This window comes from Trachurus japonicus, chromosome 7, assembly GCF_045865225.1.
Source record: "Trachurus japonicus isolate A0001 chromosome 7, Traja_1.0".
Classification (NCBI taxonomy): Eukaryota; Metazoa; Chordata; class Actinopteri; order Carangiformes; family Carangidae; genus Trachurus; species Trachurus japonicus.
This window is the reverse complement of record NC_140913.1, coordinates 5,629,553-5,645,694: the sequence shown is the minus strand read 5'-3', so window position 1 is coordinate 5,645,694 and position 16,142 is coordinate 5,629,553. Positions and strand designations below refer to the sequence as shown.

Here is a 16,142-nt window from a genome sequence, read left to right as displayed (position 1 = left end):
ATAAATAGAAACTGACAAGAAAAGTAAATTGACCCCTGTGAACCCAGTTTACACTCCATTATAACTCAGCTGATGTGAACACACATCACACACCTGCTGACGGTTAGCATTTTTAGTTTGCATCTATATTTAGAAGATAATTGTGAATATTACAGCAACTACAGAGAAAGAGTGGTTCATCAGATTGCTTATAAAGTGTCAGTAAATGAAGAACAAACTATATAGATAAACACGTATGCTGCACTTATACAGACAGTCACAGTGACTTACATATTTTTATTATGGTCAGTTAGTGTGTTCATAGATGTTTTATTATAGATGAGATGGAGTATTTTTTTCAATATCAAATAGGACTGAACATTTTCCAATATACAGGGGATAAGTGAGATAATCCTGTTTGATTTGTTAAGCCTCCTTTATGCCACATTAAAAGCATTCTGGATCTTGTTGTCAAAATAAAAGCCCTTGTCTCTCTCAGCCGTGACATAGAAAAAAACTCCTGCTTGCACCAACACGCACCATTATGATGTCTTACGATGGTGAAGCCGCTGAAGCAAAATCCCCGTTAACCGTCACACATGCAGACTTTAGTGCGGCTTTGTGGACCTGTAGGAATTCAGACCGTCTTTCTTCCTGTAGGAACCTCATCATGAGCGTCACGTCAGCTCCTTCCTGAAGGATCACGGGAGTCTCTACCAGGATGTCAAGTTCATCGGGCCTGAGGAGGACATGGACGGAGCCGCCTCCCGCAACATGGGCTTGTGAGTTCAGTGGAAGAAGTAGTCGGCTCTAGATCCTCTGAGATATAGATTCATCTGAAGAAACGTAGTTGCAGGGAATTATACATGGAACAGAATGGTTTAAAGGTCCAGTGTTGTTTAAAGCAGAAGTAAGCGATCCGGTCGTTTTGGCTAACTTTTTGTCAGCCGATGGAGTTAGCAGTCCCCGTCATGGATCCTCGTCCCTACGTCACCACATTCACGCGCATCCCTTGGCTGCACACACAGCCCTTCATGCCGTTCTCTCTCCTCATTGGATAAAGCTTGTAGGATACAGGGAAGTATACAAGAAGTTTTCTCCTCGGCTTACAGCAGAGCAGAGTGACTGACAGACCCGTGTTTCGGACCAAACACTCTATATAAGTGATTGCTGTCGGAAGATACAGTATAACTATTTAAGACTTATATTAACTCATTGAGTGCCGCACTCCTTTCCAAAGTTTTAGTCAAGTGTACCGGCAATTTAGACCATTTTTGACGATTTTTGTAGAGCCACAGTGTATTCTATATTATTGCCACCAACACATACTGTTGCTCATTTGAAAGGTGAAACTTTATGCTTCAAATGGCCACAAACCGTTTGTTTTCTACGTGCCTCTGTTCCTGAGAAAACTCAAGCTAAACATGGCTGGGTTTCACCAAAATCCCTGCTTTTTTTTCTAGAAAAGGAGATACAGCGTCTTTTATGAAAGGTGCTCTGTTTGTGTCTGTCGCTGTTCTGACACTCGCATTTCTGGATCAAAGGGCTCGTGTAAGATAAATATATACAACAATTGTTGTTCTATTCACAAAACCACCATCGGGGGCGGGGGGGGGGCGCCACTAAACAACAATAACACAGACGCACCGTGCCGTGGCACAGCCTCTTGCCACGGAATGTGATGGTCTCTCGGCCACAGCAGGTCGGGAACACCGCCCCCCCCCGGTGGTCGCCGTCCTTCTGTGGTACAGGTCGGTGGTGCCGGTCTGCTTTGGCCCAGAGACCATCACATTTTACCGCGGAAGGACCTTGGGGAGGACACGGTGTTGCTCCAGATGAAGACCGGGCGGGACTGTTGGCTGAGAGCTTCCTGTTTCGGCTCCGAGCTGCTGGAGCCTCGCGGGTGAGAGCAGAGCAGCTGCTGCATCCACATGCAGAACTCCGTTTGCAAAAGCCGAGTTATGATGAAAACTTCCAGATCATTAACTGTCATGAGTTTTTGATCGTCATCTATTTCAGTTCTGCTCGTCGTAGAGTCCCCAAATTTACACATACGGTGTGTTAAAGTGTCTAGTTTCATAATTAAAAAAAAAAAGCAAAAAACGAGAAATCTCGTTTTTGGCACTCAATGCATGGGAACGAAAAACGAGAAATTACGTGGTTGGCACTCAATGACTTAACACAAACATTCCGCTTACTTCTGCTTTAAAGTGAGACTCCCATGTGCAACTCTCGGTTCTATGTTAAAGGGGACATATTATGGAAATATCACTTTTTGAAGGCTCTTTGACATATATTTAGGTGTTTGTTTTGCCTTCCGGCCCCCAAAATGTGAGAATTGACAAAAAAATCTGTAATTTTCAGGCTCTCGAGGTTGAAATCCATGTCTGACAAAGATGTCATTCGTTTTTTGAACTGGCATAATACCACCCCTACCTATGAGTACCGGTAGAGGGGGCGGGGCGAGCAGTGGCTCATTTACATTTAAAGGGACAGGCTCTGAAACCAGCCGTTCTGAGCAGGGCAGTTTTAAGGGAATGAAAAGAGCTGTGATGTTTGATCCTTGGGGTATTTTGACTGAAGCATGTCACAGACATGTCTTTAAGTCACCTGGGAACTATTTTAATTTGTGTCAAAGGGACATAATGTGTCTCCTTTAATGATGTCACATCTAGACTGACCAGTTAATGAATGCTAACAGTCCATCACAGTGTTGTCACAACATGTGATGCCTTCATATTGTTTATGGTGACCGGGCGGCGTCTCTCCCTCACTCCAGTGACATGTGCCGGAAAGACAAGGACTGCGAATACTTCTTCAGCATGGACATCGAGGTGGTCCTAAAGAACGAGAACACACTCAAAATCCTCATTGAACAGAACCTGTGAGTGGATTCATCAAATACTAAGATACTCATCAGATTATATTTCTTCATGACATTCATTCATCCACTATTTGTCCAGATGAAAAAACATAACACTCCTATTGTTGTTATTGTTCAGTCCCATCATAGCGCCCATGATAACTCGGTCCGGACGACTGTGGAGTAACTTCTGGGGAGCTCTGAGTGCAGAAGGCTACTACGCCCGGTCTGAGGACTACGTGGACATAGTTCAAGGACGCAGGACGTGAGTTGCTGATAGAGCCACCAACACCACAGTCCAGACACTGTTACAGTCCCGCGTGTGCACTAAATCATCAAATCACCAACTGTGCATCTGTTTAAGGAACTGTCTTTCACATCGTTGTTGCATTTATCACATTTTTCACTGTGCGTCAGAAAAAAAGAGCTCCTGAAAACAGAGAGCAAAAAGACTGTGGGCTCAACAGTCTAAAGCACATGGCATTAAGGCATTTATATTCATTCATTAATATTGTCATAACTATATCATATGTCATTTTCCTTTATACTACGTATGTTCATTCACTACATTTTTAAACACTAATCTACTGAATAAAATATTATGACAAATTAAGGCCATTGTAGGTTAAAAAAAAAGCTTGATAACTGAAAAATGGTATTTAATACAAAACAAATGTTGTCTGCCCAACCCTGCCCAGTGCACATACATTTTCTCTTCTTGTTCCTCACAAATCCACAAGATTGGACATTTGTGGAGTTTTTAATGTAAAAATGCAACCACTAATAGGCCATCAGAATAAAATGAAATCCAACCCTCTTGTCTTTCTCACATTAAAAAACCTAATAGAAGCCCTAACCCATCTCCCTTCACAATGTGTAGTGATGTACAGTGTTACTGTATGTGGACGATATCATGGTGTTGATGATGTGTAGATCCTTTAAAGGGATAGTTCAACATTTTGGCAAATTGGCCCATCGCCATAATCTCTATGGTCATAGCAGTAGGTTTGTTACCTTTAATTGTCGGTGCAAGCTGTTTTTAGAACGGCGGAGCAGAGCTGTGAGCTGCTCAGAGCTAGGCTACGGAAGCTAATGGGATTTCTTGGTTTCCCTCATCAAACTCATCAAATACACAATTCAGCAACTCCAAAACGCTCTGGTGGACAAGTTGTGACCTGCACATTCACCACACTATGAGATAATAACAGAACGTTACCAGACAGAGTTGTTTTAGAGGTAAATTCATGCAAAACAGCTAATGCACGTTCTCGTCAGGGACAGTTTTTCAGCAAGCAGTCTCTGCAATTACCTCTAAAACAACTCTGTCTGGTAACGTTGTGTTATTATCTCATAGTGTGGTGAATGTGCAGGTCACAACTTGTCCACCAGAGCGTTGTGGAGTTGTTGGATTGTGCATTTGATGAGTTTGATGAGGGAAACCAAGAAATCCCATTAGCCTCCATAGCGTAGCTCTGAGCAGCTTGTGGCTCTGCTCCGCCGTTCTAAAAACAGCTTACACCGACAAATAAAGGTAACGAACCTACTGCTATAACTATAGGGATTATGGCAATGGGCCAATTTGCCAAAATGTTGGACTATCCCTTTAAGACTGTGCTGGTTTGCAGGGGTGTGTGGAACGTCCCCTACGTGTCCAGTGTGTACCTGGTGAAGGCCAGCCTCCTCCGCTCCGAGCTGGCCGACTATGACCTGTTTAACTCGGACAGCTTGGACCCGGACATGGCGTACTGCCACCACGCGCGCACCAAGGTGGGTGAGAGGAGCCGGGTCGGCGAGTGACTCGACAACAGCACGTTCGATGTGATTGTCTGAGACCTAACTGAAGGGAGTAACTAAAGTTTGTGTCCATGTATATTTAACCTACTATGAAATGTTTCTCTCAGGGAATCTTCATGTACGTGACCAATCTGCACAGTTTCGGTCGTATCTTGTCGACAGAGAACTACCAGACCAGCCACCTTCACAATGATCTGTGGCAGATCTTTGAAAACCCAGTGGTGAGAGAAACAATCAGCTGATCAGATCATCATGACACCAGCTGTGGCAGTGGTGGTGGGTCCAGTGTGTGTTTGTGTGTGGTGCAGGAAAGCTGCCCCCTTGTGTAAGTTGTGGGTTAGCGCAGTGGCAGCAGTAAGAATCAGAATCGGGTGGTTTTTCACATATATAGAATGAGCTTTGGTGTATAACAATAAAATTAGGCAGTTGAAATATAAGTATAAAAACATGTACAGTTACAGAAGAATAATGGTACATTGATAGAAAATAGACAATTAACAATTAAAATACTATATGGGATTTTTTGTATTAGGACTTCAAGTCTATGAACAAGCAGATAGATAGATAGATAGATAGATAGATAGATAGATAGATAGATAGATAGATAGATAGATAGATAGATAGATAGAAATACCCCCTTCCTTGCAGGATAAAGACTGAGTGACAGTGTTAACCTGTGTGTGTTTCAGGACTGGCAGGAGCGCTACATTCATGAGAACTACACCTACATCATGAAGGACAAGCTGATCGAAACTGTGAGTTCTGTCAGGACAACTATGTCAAAATAATATTTATTTACTTGCACAAGTTTAATTTGGCGGTATGGTACTGTTCTGGGACCCCCTGCTCTTCCACGCGCTTGCATGGAAAGCCTGAGGCAGGAAGAGCACCTCCCTGCCCTTCACGAGCCATCATGAACGGCATAAGCAGGGAGCGCAGCAGCAAAGAAAACCCAGACATAGCAGAGCAACCAACATGAATACAATGACAGGAGGAGCTGGGGTGGAGGTGGGTTGCAAAAAGCCGGCAGAGGAAGCAGCAGCAGCAAGGGAGGTGACGTCAGACTACAGCAGTTTAAATAGCGCGCTCTGAATGCAATTCTCCAATAGGAAGCCGCCACGGGGAGTCAGCTGAGCCATCAGCTGATCTGCACCGGTGATGACGGCTACGCTGTGCTGATTAAGAGCTTGACGTCATGGCCTGCCAGAACTAACGCTACGCTTGATTTCAAAAAGAATGAATTTTCATAGATGTTTATCAGTGCAGCTGTGGTATTATGGGATATCATAATCATAATGTTGTCCCTCTGTGTCCTCTGTCCTGCAGCCTTGTCCTGACGTGTACTGGTTCCCAGTTTTCTCGGATGTTGCCTGTAACCACATCGTTGAGGAAATGGAGCACTTTGGGAAGTGGTCCGGAGGAGGCGCCATTGTATGTGATCATATGGCTTGTTTTTTTAACCAATGAGTCTGAGGCCTTGTCCAGACCTGGGATTAATTTAAAGGGATAGTTCAACATTTTGACAAATTCGCTCGGAGCTACGCTACGGAGGCTCATGGGATTTCTGGTTTCCCTCATTAAATACACAATCCAAAAACTCCAAAACGCTCTGGTGGACAAGTTGTGACCTGCACATTCACCACACTATGAGATAACTAGAAAAAGCATTTCCAAGAATGGAAATGGTGTGACTGAACTGAACGCTGTTGCAGAATTAGCAAATAGTGCAAGCTGTGATCACCATACAAATGTTTGACCAAGGTCAGAATCGAACCCACATCCTCATGGTCATTAGACTTCCACTCTGCCTCTAGGCCACAGTGCACACACAGTTGCAGAGACTGTTGTCTGTTAATGATCTGCACACTGTCAACATCAAGAAAGCTTGAGAGTCAAGCTTGAATGACTTAGAATGAAAATGTCTGTGAATTTCAGGCTGAGCACTAACCATATGGCCACAGAGAACCTGAGTTACAATGAGCTTTATACTATGAGGAATCAAAGACTGTCCAATGACAGCTGAATAATTGGAATCAAAAGTCAAGCAATGAAGTGAAAAGACTGAGGCAGGAATCGAACCCATGACCATATGATCACTAAACCTTTACTCTGCCACTCAGCTACAGAGAGCACACTGCTTTCAAAACTGTTGTCATTCATTGTAATGTGATGATGTGCTGCAAACTGGTATGAGTAATCAAGGAGATAACAAACACCTGTAACCAATTGAAGGCGGGGGAGGAGAGCAGAATTCAACATAACATAACAAGAGTTCTTCCCTTGGATTCGAACCAGTGACCTTACGGTTGGCAAGCATCCACCCTAACCCCTACACTACAGTGGAGTTGTGAAGAAGAGAGGTTGAGACTTTGATGAATGTGAGATTTTTTGTGAAAAAGTTAAATATTTGAAAAAGTATAAATAGTTAAAAAGAGAAAAGTAATGCCGATAAAGTTCAAAAGAAGCTGCACGTTTTGATATATGAATTGTTGAAATAGCACAAAGTATGAAGGACTAGAAGAAGACCGTAAAAAGGCGGAAGAAAATGGCCAAACAGAAGAACAATACAGAGTTGTTTTTGAGGTAAATTCATGCAAAACCGCTGATGCGCATTGCCTTCAGGGGCAGTTTTTACAGCTGGATACTTGTGATCTGACCGGCCCAGACAGATGTTAGTACCAGGTCTGAACAGGACTAAAGATGTCAGGTGCCCTGTTCACCTGCTGTATTTTCTAATGGATTCTTCATTTTTCAGGACACCAGGATCCAAGGCGGCTACGAGAACGTCCCCACCATCGACATCCACATGAACCAGATTAACTATGAGAAGGAATGGCATAAATTCTTGCTGGAGTACATAGCACCTATAACAGAGAAAATGTTCCCAGGCTACTACACCAGGGTAAGACTCTGATACCTGTTGTTGCCTCCTGAAATTATGACATGAATTCATTTATATACATATGCCACCAACACAAAATATAAAATCTTGAATGAAGAGGAGCAGAGAGAAGAATAATCCTAGGTAGTCTGTCCGTCTGTCACAAAGACGTTTATTTTTTGTGAATAACTTTTTTGTTGTTTTGAAATGTAGCACAACAGTCAGACACCATTACAAGAACATTACAACGCACACACACACAAAAAGAAAACAAAAAACAAAAAAATGGTGGCGAAAAAATGATGTCAAAGTATGTGTTAATCCATCAACTGTATACAGATGTTTCTGGCATCTTTAGTACATTAGTTAGAGTAGCACAGACCTCACCCCCAAAAAAACCTCCCGTCTTTCATTCCCAATAAATGTGCATGTATGAACCTAGAAGTCCATGTGAGCAGTTCGGAGATGTTAAGCGTTTCATGATAAGGACATTAATTAACAAGCAAATAATTCATTAAGATTAACATTAAAGTAGCTGCAGGTCACTCACTCACTGTTAGTTCCTGGCTTACAATTCAGTTGGACAGTTGGTATAGCAACACAGCAGAAAAAAACTTCAACACATTTCACAGTATTTCCTAAACATACTGCCAACATACTATAATATAATTGTTTTTTTGTTAAACTTTGTATTTGAAGAAAAAATAGGTTATATGTGTTGATCTTAATTTTGTATACATGTCATCAAGTCTCATCATAAAACCAGATAACAAGAAAAATAGATAAATAAATAAGAAAAAGAAAGAAAGAAAAATTAATGTCATTCCAAAAGCATCTACTGTACATTCAGAAAATGAGAAATAATAATGACTATAAAAATATATATATATATACACAGCAGTAGATAAAAATAGACAATAACAGCTGTAATTTTAGTTTGTCTGCTCCATTTGCACCTTCCCCTATCCATTACTTTTCCTGTGAACGGTATATATACGGTATTTATAATGGGGTGATAATAACAGTAATGACAACAACACAAATATTTATAATATTAATAAATTGAATAAAGAAAATTTGCACATCCATGTATAACTCAGAGTGGGAATAAGTGTATTTGCTGAAACCAGAACCAGAGTCAAAAACTAGGGGATAGATAGTTGTCCAGATTTTCCCGTAACTTTCAAACTTCTCTTGTTGAAGCCTAAGAATGAATGTTAGCTTTAAAAAATATCCTGAGCCACTTTGATCCAGTCCTTGACTGTAGGAGAATCTTTTGCCAACCATTTCCTTGTGATTGCTTTCTTACTCGCTCATTGTGGAATATATTTCTTTTCAGACTAATCTTTTCCTTTTTTTTAAAAGACATGTTGTTTATTTTGGACACAGCAGACCTGTGGAGCTGGATTCCTGTCTTTAACTGACCATCTTCATCCATCCTTCTCTGATGTAGAGTGGATACACTGCACTTCCCAGAGTTCAACTTTTCAGTCCGAGTACAGCAGCAAAGTGGGCGGGGTTATTAGCAGGAGTCAACCTGTAGTTTATTTTCTGCACCAACAGTGCAGGTGTCGGCTGCTCCTTAAGCCCTCAGCCTTCAATACAAAAGAGTGACCGAGGCACACAGTGAATACAACTCACTCTGCTCCTCTGAGGATTAACTATTTTAAATGTCACAGTAGAAAGATCAACATGATTTGTCTGAACCTGTTTTCTTTCCCACTGCTGCCCGACAAGGTCAAACTGTGGTTCTTATGTCTTCTCCCTGCTAATGCTAACTAGCCTACATCTTCTCAGTGGTGTATGAACAGATGTGTCCAGAGGAAAGGTTCGCAAGGGCGTAAACACTCTCACCACAAAGGCTCAAATAATGTATAATAATAATAATAAGTCTCAGATGATAAACCAGAGGCCAGGTGTTTCAGATTGAATGAGATCCTGTTAAAACCTGAGCAGACTAATGAATGTAACATATAGTAGTCCTGTGTCAGGTCCTGGACTGAGAGGGAGAATTTAGACTGACTATTTGACAGTTTATGGAATTATAACGTTTATAAAGTAGTGTAAAAGAGTAGCATGAAGTAAATTATTTATTTATTTGTTTTAATTGTTTGGCATTTCATCTTTATTTTATTGTGATAGTAGAGAGAGACAGGAAAGTTAGGGGCAGGGAGACAAGCAGCAAACGGCTCAGGTTTGAACCCAGGGGTACCACGTACTACAGACCGGGTCCAAAGAGGGTCAGTCCTTTAGTAAAACAGCTAGATGTCTTTAATAATCAAACAAACAGGAAGTGAAATGGTTACTGGAAACTATTTAAAGCGATAGTTCAACATTTTGGCAAATTCTCCTATTGCCATAATCTCTATTAGTCATAGGAGTAGGTTTGTTACCTTTAATTATCGGCGCATGTTGTTTTGAGATCAGCGGGGCAGAGACGTGAGCTGCTCAGTGAACACAATGGAGGTCAAACTCCTCAAATACACAGTACAACCACTCCAAAACGCTCTGGTGGAGAAGTTGTGACCTGCACCACACCATGAAATAATCTTGTACAATTATGTAACATTACGACCCATGAAGCAAATACTCTGAACAACTTGCGCTTTTGAAATCACTCCGCCCAGCAGTCGTGTCTGGAATGTAGTTCCGGCTGCATTTGCCTCGAAAACAACTCTGTCTCGTAATGTTACATTATTTTTTCATAGCGTGGTGAATGTGCAGGTCACAACTTGTCCACAAGAGCGTTTTGGAGTTGTTGGATTGTGTATTTGATGAGTTTGATGAGGGACAGAGGACCTGTATCATTCACCTCCATTGTGTTCGCTGAGCAGCTGACGTCTCTGCCCCGCTGATCTCAAAACAACATGCACCGATAATTAGAGGGAATGAACCTACTCCTATGACTATAGTGATTATGGCAATAGGCGAATTCGCTAAAATGTTGATCTATCCCTTTAACATCCTCAAATCCACCTCCACCACAATAACATGGTATATTGTGATGTTTAGGTTGGACTGAAAGGAGATCAGATAATCTATAGATTTGAGATATTGGCCAAACCTAATGCTACTTTGTCATTATCTGTGAATAGTACAGACGATGACATGCATCCGCCTCGCTGTTGGCTCTATGCCTCTGCCTGTGTGTTGTGCTGACCAACATGTCTTCTCTCATCAGTGCTCCACCCCCTTGAACTTTGTGGTGAGGTACAAACCTGACGAGCAGCCGCTGCTCGAACCTCACCACGACGCCTCCACATTCACTATTAACATAGCTCTCAACAGCAAAGACATTGACTACCAGGTAAATGGGGAGGAGCTGGCAGGTAGTAGAAGCTACAGGACATGATCATGATGATGATGCAGGTGGTCTGCGGCTCGCTCTCTGCTTTTCTTCTCCATCTCTGGACGCGAATGCTGGAATAGGAACCAAGCTGATCAGTGGAGTGGCGTGTACACACTTGTGCACACACACACTCTTGTCTCTGGCCGGACGAGCAGTTTCCATGTGAATGCTTGCATGACTCCTTTCTGTCTGTGTGTTTGCAGGCTCTGTTTGAGTTGGCCTTTGTAGTTAGATATAAACCAGATGAGCAGCCCTCTTTGAGGCCACACCATGATGCGTCCACATTCACAATAAACCTTGCCCTCAATGAAGTGGGCCTTGATTATCAGGTGAGTGTGTTGCCAGGTTGGTAGTCTGACATTTCCTGCAGGTGTGGTTACAGCATCCTAGAAATAGAGTTAGTGCTTTTTACCCAACACACAGTATAATTACCCATGCAACTCTTCATACAAGACAACACCTGGATAACTTGACTGTTTTTTAAAGGGATAGTTCAACATTTTGGCAAATTGGCCCATTGCCATAATCCCTATAGTTTTAGGAGTAGGTTCGTTCTTTAATTGTCGGTGCAAGCTGTTTTTAGAATGGCGGAGCAGAGCCATGAGCTGCTCAGAGCTACGCTACGGAGGCTAATGGAATTTCTTGGTTTCCCTCATCAAAGTCATCAAATACACAATCCAACAACTCCAAAACGCTCTAGTGGAGAAGTTGTGACCTGCACATTCACCACGCTATGAGATAATAACGTAACGTTACGAGACCGAGTCGTTTTCGAGGCAAATGCAGAGACTGCTTGCTGAAAAACTGGGACTCGATGGGAACGCGCATGAGCGGTTTTGCATGAATTTACCTCGAAAACAACTCCGTCTTGTAACGTTCCATCACAACTTGTCCACGAGAGCATTTTGGAGTTGTTGGATTGTGTATTTGATGAGTTTGATGAGGGAAACCAAGAAATCCCATTAACCTCCGTAGCATAGCTCTGAGCAGCTCGCGGCTCTGCTCCGCCGTTCTAAAAATAGCTTGCACCGACAATTAAAGGTAACGAACCTACTCCTAAAACTATAGGGATCATATGGCAATGGGCGAATTTGCCAAAATGTTGAACTATTCCTTTAAATGTAGAAATCCACCTTAAATCAGAATTAACTCTAATGATTTGAGCTTGTGGTGCAGCTGAGAACTCAGAATAGCTCTCACTGCATATAGAGATGCTTCTGAAACATGACTGGGCCCCAGTTAAACTACATTTAAATCCACTGTGCAGACTCTGTTATTCCGCCAGCATATGAAGACATGTTCAAAGGGCATATCGAGCAGAGGCCCGTCCACAGCTGCTAATTCAAACTCGAAATTCTCAAATAAATATGACGCAATACTACAGAAATGTTGTTTTATCCATTTTAAGGTGGAATTTTCCCTCAAATCAGATAACAGGTGGGAGATTTTCTCCTTTTGCGGCTCATTAGTTTTCCAGATAATCTTCCAGAAGAGAGCAAAGTGATTTGGTTTTCACTGCAGAGAAAAAAAGAGCCAATGAAAAGATTCAAATTCATTCAGTGTTCATACAGGACTGAGTTTCATTTCAGCAAAACATTTATAGAGCTGAGGCCAGAACAACAGGGTTCTGGATACGTTTGTAAAGAAAGAAACACAGCTCACTTCAGTTGTGTTGATCAGCTCAAGAACTTAGACACATGCATGATGTAGAGAGAGGGAGGAACAGGGGCACCGAGGGGCTAATCTGCCCCGTACACGGTGCAACACAGAAGAGCTCAGACAGTAAAAAGCATGATGCTGAGTTACAATCATATCATTGACTGAACGCCATCATAACTCTGGCATGTACATCTACATACCTGGTGTTTCAAACTGTCCATGTGTCATCTCTTGTTTGTGACCCTGTCCTCTTTGCATGACACATGAAGCTGAAGCAAGGGGCCTTGTTTTTTTTTAAATTTTTTATTGTTGCATCCATGTTGTTTCCCTGCATCCAAGTTCAACAAGATCAACTGTCAACATGTTGAGGTCCTCACCCAGCGCTCAGTAGTTATTACTCCATTATTACTTGAGTCCTCAGCGTTTATTCTTATATTACTACAATATTACATGAGTAAAAGTTTGTAAGTCCCGTGCACAGCAACTAAGTGCTTCTTCTAGGTGCCAGCTGGTGCAGGATAAATCACAGTCAAAACTTCCAGTGCACACTAGAGCATATAAATATATTTATAATAGGACAGACAAGATTTATTATTAAAAGTTAAAAACAGAAGGTGGCGAATCCGATGAATAACATGTGAAACGCATTGTTCGCCCCTTCTGTTTTTTACTTTTGATAATAAATCTTGTCTATCCTATGCTCTAGTGTGTGCTAGAAGTTTTTTTTTTTGAATTTTTCAATATTACATGAGTATTCTCTTGTTATTACCATAATATTACATTTACTACTCAGTCATTACTGTAGCAATTACATGAGTTTATACTACATAAGCACTCAGTCATTCTTATTGATAAATTATTGCAAATACTCAGTAGTTATTATATACTATATATAGTATATAATAACTACGGAGTATTTCCAATATATATTTATATATTACTATATTATTACATTGTTACATGAGTACTCGGTTGTCACTACTACATTATTGCTTTATTATTACATGAGTACTCAGTCATATTTACTGTATTACTGCATGGGTTGCTACTACATTTTTACAAGTACTCAGTTGTCACCACTACAGTATAACTACATTACATGAGTACAGAATTACCACTACTACATGATTGCATGAGCCCTCTGTAGTCATATAAGTACATTATTTAAAGCTATGGTCTACGATTTGGAGGATAGGTAATTATTAATAACATCGTTTATAGGGCGATTATAGTCCTGTGGTCCGATCTACACAATATAAATAGCAAAAAGAGGAGGAGCAGGGGAGGCGAGGGGATAGGATGGAGGATACGAGCCAGACGCCCATTGGTCAATTTCTATGCAGGCCCACGGCTGATAGACTGAATGGATTTTTTTGACCACAGGACTATAATCGCCATATAAACGATGTTATTAATAATGACCTATCCTCCAAATCGTAGACCATAGCTTTAAGCAGTACTCAGTGGTTATTGCTACAGTATCACACATCATGCTAAACAACCTTTCGTTGGATCAGGGTGGTGGATGCCGGTTCCTGCGCTACAACTGCTCCGTTCAGGCTCCTCGGAAAGGCTGGGCCCTCATGCACCCCGGCCGCCTCACCCACTACCACGAAGGCCTGCCCACCACGGCCGGCGTCCGCTACATCGCAGTGTCCTTTGTGGATCCCTGAACCACCCCTGAAGGTGGCACACACCTCACCGGCTAGTCCAGACCAAACAGGACACACACACACACACACACACACACACGCTGTCCACATCATTCAGCATCACAGCTGCTCTTTGTTCTCTGATCTGGAGTGGTGACTGTTTCCTTTTTTCATGAACTTCCTGAACATTTTACAGATGTGTGTGGTGGCAGAAAAACGAGATATTAAGACAAAGTATCATGCCATTCAAACCCTAAGAGACAGAAACAGCAGCCAGCATACATCACTGAGAGGCACTAATTGTAATGAGTGTGAGCAGAACTAAGAATGTTATTAATGTTGTCAAGACTGGATTATCATGCGGGGCGGTGCGTGGCGCAGTGGGTAGAGCGGCTGCCCCATGTAGAGGCTACAGTCCTCGCCGCAGGGCAGACCTTTCCTGCGTGTCATTCCCCCTCTCTCTGCCTCCCCATTTCCTGTCTATCTCTACTGTCATCACTATCAAATAAAAGGCAAAAAGCCGAAAAATATACTTAAAAAAAAAAAAAGACTGGATTATCATGCAAGCAAACTGTGCAGCGGCCCTGGACCTCAGACTCAGGTCCTGTTGTCCACATGCAGTTAAATACCTTCATTATTCCTCTCGATGCAAACACAGACACCTTGGAGACAGGACTCTTCCAGGGCAGGAAGTGATGTTTTGTTGATTGTGGACATGCACACAGCACTAGTCATCACTTTGTGGTCATCACACATGGAGCTGCTCTGGTGCAGCTGTTCTCTCGGCTCCAAATCTAAAGCTCCTGTATGGTCTGGAGGGTCTGGTGTGGATCACAAACGATCCCGTTGTGCCTTAAGCTCTCTCAGGAATAAATCAAAATTTGACCTTTAGATGCTTTTGTAAAAACTTTGTTGTTGAATTTTACTTTTAAGTTACAGAAATTGTGCCCTTTTATGTATCCAAAGCAGTTTCTCTCCTCACTCTGTCTTGAACAGACACTCCAAAGCCTGTTACGCATCTATTTATTCTGTGTATATTTTATTTGATAAAACCCAGACTGTCTTTTTTTATATATATATATATATATTTGCAACATTGCTGCCTTCTAACCATGTTCATATTGGGATCAGAGCACTGTCCTTCTGTACATTGCTGTCAATCAGCAAAGTAACACTTGTCATTTGATGTTACAAGCCATTTTGCTGTTGTTTTTTTTGAGCCCAACTTTAATAAAACAGTGAGCGAACCCGACTGAAGTGAGTCTGAAGTGAATGAAGGGTTAACACTGGGGTAATGGAACAACATACTGGAGATGAGATTCATATATTCAGGCACTAGTTCAGTGCTTAAGAAATACAGGACAGAAGAGTAATTTCCACAGGACGATAAACCGAGTTTATCCCACATTAAAAAACACATAGGTGGACACTGAATAAAATGTTTTGGGGTTTTTTTTAGCAGCCCCTCTGCACACAAACACACAGAGCTCCTGGTGGGCGAGCAAGTCGGGATCTCCTGCAGACAATGTACCATTATACAGGACCACCTCACAAAAGGCCACAGAAACTCCACACCTTAAAAGGGATAGTTCAACATTTTGGCAAATTGGCCCATTGCCATAATCCCACTCTACCGCCTGAGCCACTGCCGCCCCTATAGTCTTAGCAGTAGGTTTGTTACCTTAAATTGTCAGTACAAGCCATTTTTAGAACGGCGGAGCAGAGCCGCAAGCTGCTCAACAAATACACAATCCAACAACTCCAAAACGCAAGTTGTGACCGGCACATTCACCACGCTAACGGAACGTTACGAGACAGAGTTGTTTTCGAGTTTGATGAGGGAAACCTCCGTAGCGTAGCTCTGAGCAACTCACGGCTCTGCTCGGCTGTTCTAAAAATAGCTTGCACCAACAAGAGGGAATAAACCTACTCCTTCACATAAGAAAGAAAAAAATCCATTACGAC

At 42.1% G+C, this 16,142-nt stretch overlaps 1 protein-coding gene across 3 annotated transcripts in view; it reads left to right on the top strand.

Annotated features, from left to right (window-relative positions):
• The window catches only part of plod1a (procollagen-lysine, 2-oxoglutarate 5-dioxygenase 1a), a 31,996-nt gene extending 17,454 nt beyond the window's left edge, over positions 1–14,542 (top strand). For 2 of the 3 annotated variants that reach the window (XM_085780888.1, XM_085780887.1), the window contains 10 exons: positions 640–761; positions 2,759–2,863; positions 2,982–3,107; positions 4,468–4,609; positions 4,744–4,857; positions 5,326–5,391; positions 5,963–6,067; positions 7,392–7,538; positions 11,070–11,195; positions 14,043–14,542. In XM_085780888.1, coding sequence (XP_085637014.1) covers positions 640–761; positions 2,759–2,863; positions 2,982–3,107; positions 4,468–4,609; positions 4,744–4,857; positions 5,326–5,391; positions 5,963–6,067; positions 7,392–7,538; positions 11,070–11,195; positions 14,043–14,198 — 1,209 coding nt within the window. In that variant the 3' untranslated portion in view covers positions 14,199–14,542. Of the gene's footprint in view, positions 1–639; positions 762–2,758; positions 2,864–2,981; positions 3,108–4,467; positions 4,610–4,743; positions 4,858–5,325; positions 5,392–5,962; positions 6,068–7,391; positions 7,539–10,698; positions 10,825–11,069; positions 11,196–14,042 lie in introns of all 3 variants that reach the window. The other variant, XM_085780889.1, reaches the window with a different exon arrangement.
• The last annotated feature ends 1,600 nt before the right edge of the window (positions 14,543–16,142 follow it).